Source organism: Miniopterus natalensis, chromosome 17, assembly GCF_054644295.1.
Source record: "Miniopterus natalensis isolate mMinNat1 chromosome 17, mMinNat1.hap1, whole genome shotgun sequence".
NCBI classification, from domain to species: domain Eukaryota; kingdom Metazoa; phylum Chordata; class Mammalia; order Chiroptera; family Miniopteridae; genus Miniopterus; species Miniopterus natalensis.
In genome coordinates this window covers 45,362,499-45,369,857 of record NC_142097.1, presented here as the reverse complement: position 1 = coordinate 45,369,857, position 7,359 = coordinate 45,362,499, and the positions used below count along the sequence as shown (strand labels likewise).

Genomic DNA, 7,359 nt, shown 5'->3' with positions numbered 1-7,359 from the left:
CAGGCTGCCCAACGCACCCAGCCAGGGCTGCGCTTCCCTCTGCCCCACCCCCCGGCCCCGGCCCCACAAACCAGGAGCCCTCCGTGGGGGGAGCAGAAGGGTCTCGTTGCCCCCTAAAAGCAAAGCAGCCTGCAGACCAGTGAGCGGCCTGGATGCAAGGACTAGACAAACGACGGTTCACTGTCCTTTATTATTGTTCCTGCAGACTGGCCCCTTGCTGGGGGGGGACACAGTCCCAAGGGGGCCCAAGAAGCAGAGGGCCACAGCTCCCAGCTCCGTTTGGGGAGAACAAGCTGCACTGGCAGGAGACCCCAGGTGGTGGTGGTGTTTTGGCTGATCAGCTGCTAGGGGCCTTGAGGGGTGACCACCGTCCACACGGAGAGGGACCCTGAGGACACACTGCAGCCCACTCTGCCCAGGGTGCTAGGGGTTGGCACAGACAGTGCCCGGGACACCGCATGGTCCTGGAAGACGGCAGAGGCCTCTGGGTGCCGAGAAGTTTTTGGCAAATTGTTAAAGCCACTGGGGATTGGCTGGAGTGGGAGGGTTGGGCGGGGTATCCTGGGCTCAGACCCTCACCCTGGCACCCGTCTGGTACCTGCCTCATTTGTTCACTGGCCTAGCAGCTGTGGGGGGACAGCTACTTTTCACAGCATCATAAACGCTATGGCCCCTCTCCTAAGAAAAAAGTGCATGTGCACACACTGGCCCTTGATAGAAGCTGCTGGAAGACGGTGCTGAGGGCCTCGGGCAGCTGCTCCATGAAAGAAACCTTGGGGCTGGAGGAGCAGGGACCCCCAAAAACCTCGCAGCCCGCCCCTCCCATCTCCAGTGTTAACTGCCTACTGGGGGAGGAGAGGAATCCCAGGGCCCGAATGCCGCCCCTCCTGGTGAGTGGTCCTAGTGAGTGTGCAGGGCGAGGAGTGGGGGGCAGGAAGGGTGGAGGTGACACCGTCACTGGAAGGAGCTCTGGCTGGCGGGCCAGGGAGCACACATGGTGGCCTGGGGTCAGGGAGGAAGGGAGGCCGGGGCTCTGCGGGCAGGTGCTGGGCTCAGGGCAGCGCTGGGCCCGCGTGGACTCTGGGAGAACCTGGCGCTGGGGCCGGGCATGGCCCAGCTGCTCCCTGGTCCCCATCAGGAAGGCACTTTGATGCCGAAGTATTTTCGAAGCTGTTCCAGGAACACGAACGTGAGCACCGTGTGTGGCATGAGGCGGATGCCGGCAGGCACGAGGCCCTGGTGGGGAAAGGAGGCAAGGAAGGAAGAGCTGGGGGGGCCCCGGCCCCTCACCTTGCCACACCTGTCCCACCCTGCCACCCCCACGCCCCACGGTGCAACCCCACCCCACCACCCTCGCCCCACCGGACCTTGTAAAAGGCCAGCGGCCCGAGCTTCGCGGTCTCCATGGTGCAGTGGAGAACACCCTGCAGGAAACGAGCAGTGAAAAGAAAGGCTGCTTCTCGCTCAAAAGGCACAAATTGCAACCCCACCCACAGCACTGCCAGGCGGCCCGCAGGCCAACGAGAGGGTGTGAGCCCACACGGCCAGCGCACAGCCTGGCCTGGAACATTCAAAGCTAAACACGGGACAAACCGTGAGCAAAAGGTCATGGCCGCCCTGCCACTGGTCGGCTGACCGCTGACACGGCAAAACCAGAGCCCCCGGGGGTGTGCCCAGTGTGCCCAGCGGCAGGCTGACCAGCCGACACCCGCGCTGGTGGGGAGTTCAGGGGCAGGGCCTCAGGTGCCAGGAAGACACAGAGGAAGCCACGGGCACCGTGGAGCCCCAGGAGGTGCTCACAGGGCGCTGGGCCCCCGCTGCCGCCTCTGTTAATGTGTCAAAGAAACTGACTTAAGGAAACACAAAGGGCCACGGGCTGTTTGGAGGCAGCTGGGAGAGAAGCAGTTAGGAGCGGACAGCGAGCAGCTGTCGGCCAATCCCAGGTTGAGGGCACAGGCTCGCCAGCCAGAGAGCCTGGCAGGGACCCCCCACAGGTTCCCACTGACCTGATACTCGCCCTTGGAGTTCATGAGGCGGGTCTTCAGCACGTCCAGGGGCTGGCACAGGACCGTGGCACATCCACCCTGGGAGCAGATAATGTGTCACCCCGGGCTGGCCACGTAAGATGTCTGGGAACCCCTCAACCCCTCATAGGCCTGCCCCCGACCCCCAGGAGGCGTCCCAAGGCTGCAAGACCCAGGGCTGCAAGGGGACACCAAGAACTGCTCTAGCCTGGACATGGGGTGACGTGCAAGCAATCCCGGCCTGGCACCCACCAACTTTAGAGGGACGTCCACCAACTTGTCTGGTGCTTCCTGTCTTCTGAGCCCTGGCCCTTGCCTCCCAAAGCTGGTCAGCGACCCCACCCACGCCACGCCCAGCACTCACTGCGATGAAGCTGGCAATGAAGTGAGTGAAGATGCCGTCAGACAGGTACCCCGTGCCAAGGACCAGCTGCTTGGCCTGGTCGTAGCAGGACAGCTGTGGACATGACAGGGATGGTCAGGGCCTGAAGGACGGCCCCTGGTTCCAGGGAATGCAGACAGGGGAATGCAGACAGGGGACCACAGTGACACCACCCGTAGTGACTAAGTACCTGTTCTGCAGTCACCTACACAGTCCTGCAGCTGGGTGGACACGTAAGGCCCAGGCAGGGAGGGGCCTGCCCAGGGTCATACACTTGTCCTGCTGGGTGCCCACCTCCCCAGTGCCCACCTGTGCTCTGTGGCCACTGCCGCCTTCTGTGACCTCTAGGAGGGCTGGGGCAGGGCCAGGGACCCCCAGACGCTCCCCAAAGAGCCCCACCCCCAGCAGAAGCCCTACCTGGCCCACCGTGACCAACATCCCTCGGCTGGACGCCATGGTTGCCCCCGAGAACAGCTTCCTCAGACCCTCTGCCAGAGGAAGGGAGAAGGTTGGGCATCTGCCCAAATCTATCAAGCTCCCCCCAGGTTCTGGACAGTGTTCCCTGCCCCCTTCTGCTTCCTGGGGACTCTTTGGGCTCCTGGCTGGAGGCTGCCCCGGGCTCCTGCCAGGCACAGGGCCTGCTCCTCACCTTCTCGGGCCACACGGTACAGGCCGTCCAGGGCGTGGGCGTAGCTGCCGGGGACACAGAACGGGCCCACATGAGGCTCCCCCTAACCACCGGCTCCCCTGGGACGGTTTTCCCCAGGAAGAGCCAGGAGACCCTCAAAGAAGGATCACAGAAGCCAAAGAACAGCGGCCAGTTCCGACAGTTCAGGGGGGTCTCGGTCTCCTCCCTCAGGGGACCTCAGCACCCCGAGAGCCCGAGACCCACAAGAAAACACCTGGGCACCAGCCCCTCTGGGGAGCTGCTAGCCCCGAGGCGGCCCTGTGTGGGGCTGCTACCGAGGACAGGAAGATGGGACGCCCAGCCTGGCCCCTCCCCATCCCCGCCTTCTCCTCTGGCCAGAGTGTGGACAACGGGCTCTCTCAGAGCACATCTCACCCTGAACTGACACCGACACCTGGAGCTTACTTGCAGTGTCAGTTCATAAACAGAGCCTCAGAGCTGACAGTGTCTTAGGCTTCATGAGAAATGTTTTTATCATAAAAACATCCCAGCTCCAAACCCTCTGAAAGGCCCAAACTCAAACTTCTAAACCAGCCTCCATGTGCAAGGAGCAGACAGAGGGAGAAGACAGTGAGTGGCCTGGTCCTGCCACCCAGCCCCTGTTCCAGATTCCCCACAGGAATCAGAGGTGCTGGGGTCCCCTTGTGACCCCAGGACACACCTGCATACTGCATGTTTCTGAAAACCACCAGCCACCCTGCCCTGCCCCAGGTGGCCTATTGGTGTCCCAGCCAAGTCTCCGTATAGCAGCTGGGGGCCTTCCTGGCCTGGTCCCCCTGCACCCCCAGCCACAAGCCAAGGGCAGAACTTGGCCCCACTACTCACTTTCGGCGCTGACTCTGGGGCAGCTTCATGTCATTTTGCATCCTGAAACGATGACAGGGGCTCAGGGGGTGGTGGGGGTCCCCATGCCCCCCCAGACCCTGGTGGTAGCAGGGCTCTGTCGGCTTGTCCACCACAGGCTCTGGGGCATCCCCACCCAATGCCCAGAACTGGGTCCAAGTGCCCTGTCCCAGGCTGAGCCCTGGCCCCGTCAGGGGACAGCAGAGACCCCAACCTTTGGGGGCTGTACTGACCTGACGTTGACCATATCTGCAGGGGTCCCCACGAAGCCTCCGATGAAACCTGGAGCAACAGACCCCAGAGCGCACATGTGACCACAGGCAATGTCCATGCTGTCCTTGTGGTGCCATCTGAACACATCCCCCGCTAGCACCTCCTCCCCCACTCAGCCTCCTGCCCACCCGGCCACTCACCACTGATGGACCCCAGCAACACCTTCTTGTAGAAGGGCAGGGGCCCCTCGCTGCCCTTGGCCACGTGGTCCCGCACAGTCTCGTAGATGGCAAACCGCGTCAGGGAGTAGGTCATCTGGGGAGGGAGGGGCAGGACAGTGCTGGGTGCAAGCCCTACCCTTTGGCCCTCCCACCCCAGTGGGCCAGGGGCACAGCCATCACTTGTGGGCCACGAGACAGTGAGGAGCCCTCCCAAGGCCACACAGCCAACAAGTAAACCTCTTTTCCTCCCCAGGCCTGTTTCCCCGTCTGTAAGTGGAGGTCTCTGGCTGGCTGTGAGAACAGGGCTGACCCTGTGGAAGGTGGAAGGCGGCACACCCCACACTACTATGCCCTGTGCCCACCCAGGGTCGCCTGCTCCCGGGGCCCTGAGGTTCGTTCCCCCCAAGCAGCCTTGAGAAAGATGCCCACGGGTGCCCACGGTGGACAGGAGGCACAGCCACGTCTGAGTCCAGGCATGGCAGACGTCAGCCACCCCTTCTGCCTGCTTGGGCTGCTCAGAGCATGGGCTCGGGGACCAGGACCTACGGGAGCCCCTGGTGGGGGCTGCCCTGGGATGGGGGGAGCCCCGGAGGTACCTGTCTGCACAGGGAGGCACTCAGGCCGTTGTAGAGCGCCAGGATGCCGTCCGAGCGCACCACCTGCAGTGCCATGCCTGTCATGCGTAGCTTCACTTCCTGCTGCGTCTGCAGGTGCACCTGCGGGGAAAGGGGACACACCTGCTCAGTGGCTGGCCAGCCCGTCTACTGCCTTCACTCCCCCACAACGGCCCCGTGGGCCAGGTGCTACTGCCTCCCCGCTCAGGGATGGGAAACTGAGGCAGGGGGAGGGAAAGAGGCCTCCTGAGGGCACCCAGCTAGGGGGAGGCGCTGGGATGCCATGCCACGCCTGGCACCAACCTCTGTTCCACACTTTTGTTTTACAAGTAACAATACCAGGTGACTGGTGCACTGACCAGGCCCATGAAATACTCCTCACCTGTCTTGAGTCCTCTGAGCACCTGCTGTGGGTGGAGGTCCTCAGCCCCATTTTACAGATGAGGAAACTGAGGCAGGACCCCAGCAGGGTGGCCCCAGGGCCCTACTGTTCAGCCTTACTCACTTCTCAGGAGACAAAATTACGGGAGCCCGGAGGCTTCCTGAAGAAACATGGGGGGCAGGGAGGCAGGTGGGAATTTGCAGGGGAGAAGGGGAGAGGCCGCCTCAGGGGGTCACGCCCCGCTGGGCCCACGTGGGCAGGTCACTGAGCGGTGCCTCGGTTTCTCTCCGTGTGCTGTGACGACTAAGGACCTCAGTAAGAGGAATCCTCCCGGGGCCTCCAGGTAGTGGGGCCACAAAGGTGGGGACGGAGGGGCCTTGCACCTGGCTAGTGACATGACCGGCGTCCTCCTGCTGCCTGAGCCAAGCCGGGCAGGACAGCAGGCACCGGGCCCGCAGTCAGGGCAGCCACGCGGGCAACAGCCCCCCTCCAGAGGATCAAGTCAGGACATGAGGCAAAGAAAGATCAAGGAGCTTTAAAATAATCTTTCTAATGACCACGCAGAGAGGTAAGAACCTCAGCCCGGGCCTCCCTCCAAGGCTGGCCTCCAGCCTCCGCCCCCCGGCACGGGGCCACGTGCTCCCAGGCCAGAGGGTGGCCACACTTCTGTGGCCACCTGCCTCCCCTGACTCATCCCGGCAGCTTCTGTAGCTAAACAGCACCTGGGGAGGGGGGGCAAGGGGCAGGGACGCCCAAAGGGGCCTTGGGCAATGGACGCAGGGCCAGGCCGGGCGGGGAGGGCTCCTCCCAGGGCCCCGGGAGGCTGTGCCTGCTCCAGTGGGCCGGAGCCTGACCCTCAGGGTCCCACTGTGGGGGGTGGGGGGTGGACACCTGCGTGGGCAGAAAGCAAACAAAACAGACGTGAGGAGGGGGTTCCTCCTTCTCCAAACCAAAAAGCAGCTTCCTGTTCACCGCCAGGCCCTGGGGGCCACTCCCAGGACCAGCCAGGTCTGGGGCAGGGCTACGGGCTTCGCCTGCTGCCCCCCAATCCTGCCCTTGCTGCTGGCATCTCACTCATCAGAGGAACCACCGCTCCCTTAGGCAGCAGCCCCCGGGCGGGCGGGCGGTGCCAGGGCCAGCGTGGGCGCAGACAGCGCCGGGCGAGGGCGGGAGGGGTGGCCCGTGGCTGCCTCTTGCCCACAGGCCCCACGCGACACGGTGCCAGATCCCGGGGGGGCTACGGCCTGTGCCCTGGACCTTCTTTGTTCTCTGCGGTGGGACAGGGCAGGAAACAGCCCCCAAAACGGCCCCAAACAGCCCCCGCCGGCCCTGGACTCAGGAAGCGCCATCCCGCTCGCCCCGGGGCGGCGGCCAGGCGCCCACCCAGCGCCCGAGCCCGAGGGGTGCCCCCCGCGCCCGGCCACGCCCCTCCCCTCCCCCCGCGGGGACCCGGCCCCGCCCGGCGGGTCGCGCCCCGGGGGCTGGAGAATCGCTCCGCCGTCCCGGGAAGGACGCGCCTCCCCCGCGGGGCGAGGCCGGGCGGCCCCCAAGGTCACACAGGTGGCGAAGCGCGGGGCCAACAGCCGGGCGCGCGGGCCGCCAACAGCCGGGCGCGGGCGCGGGCGCGGGGCCTCCGTCCCTCAGCGCGGCGCCTCGGGGCGGGGGCCGGGGGAGCCGGGGGCGCGGAGCCGGGGACCCCCCCGGGGACCCCCCGCTCCCCCCCCCCGCCGCCCTCACCTTGAGCAGGTCCAGCGGGTGCGTGCAGCAGGCGGCCCCGCACGAGGCCAGGCCCCCGAAGTACCAGCGCGACACGCGCGCCTCGGCCGCCATGCCCGCAGGAGCCCGGCGCGGCCCGCAGCCCGACCCCGCACCCCGATCCGCACCCCGACCCCGGCCCCGGCCCCGGCCCCGGCCCGCACCCCAGCCCGCGCCGCAGCCGCAGCGCCGGGTTCAAAGCGCAGCGGGCCGCGCGCGTCCGGCGCAACCAGGACG

At 65.6% G+C, this 7,359-nt stretch overlaps 1 protein-coding gene across 2 annotated transcripts; it reads right to left on the bottom strand.

The window, feature by feature from the left end:
- Window positions 1-1,049: 1,049 nt before the first annotated feature.
- On the bottom strand, window positions 1,050-7,224 carry SLC25A10 (solute carrier family 25 member 10). Of its 2 annotated transcripts, XM_087826415.1 has the most exons (11): window positions 7,105-7,224; window positions 4,968-5,087; window positions 4,351-4,465; window positions 4,171-4,219; window positions 3,920-3,961; window positions 3,056-3,099; window positions 2,824-2,894; window positions 2,389-2,481; window positions 2,007-2,084; window positions 1,368-1,424; window positions 1,050-1,236 (listed from the first exon to the last, which is right to left on the bottom strand). In XM_087826415.1, the coding sequence occupies exons 1-11, from the start codon at window positions 7,195-7,197 to the stop codon at window positions 1,135-1,137; spliced, it is 864 nt and encodes a 287-aa protein (XP_087682541.1). In that variant the 5' UTR covers window positions 7,198-7,224; the 3' UTR covers window positions 1,050-1,134. The 2 variants fall into 2 exon arrangements, with proteins under 2 accessions (XP_087682541.1, XP_087682540.1); XM_087826414.1 differs by lacking the exons at window positions 1,050-1,236; window positions 1,368-1,424 and having other exon boundaries at window positions 1,434-2,084.
- Window positions 7,225-7,359: the final 135 nt, after the last annotated feature.

Bases quoted from the DNA above. Each gene is read 5' to 3' on its own strand.
- SLC25A10 (XM_087826414.1), bottom strand. From the start codon at position 7,197: ATGGCGGCCGAGGCGCGCGTGTCGCGCTGGTACTTCGGGGGCCTGGCC. The intron at 3,100-3,919 runs GTGAGTAGTGGG...TGTCCCCGGCAG, and splicing joins CCCCAGAGTCAGCGCCGAAA to CTACGCCCACGCCCTGGACG. The intron at 2,085-2,388 runs GTGAGTGCTGGG...ATCTGCTCCCAG, and splicing joins TCATTGCCAGCTTCATCGCA to GGTGGATGTGCCACGGTCCT.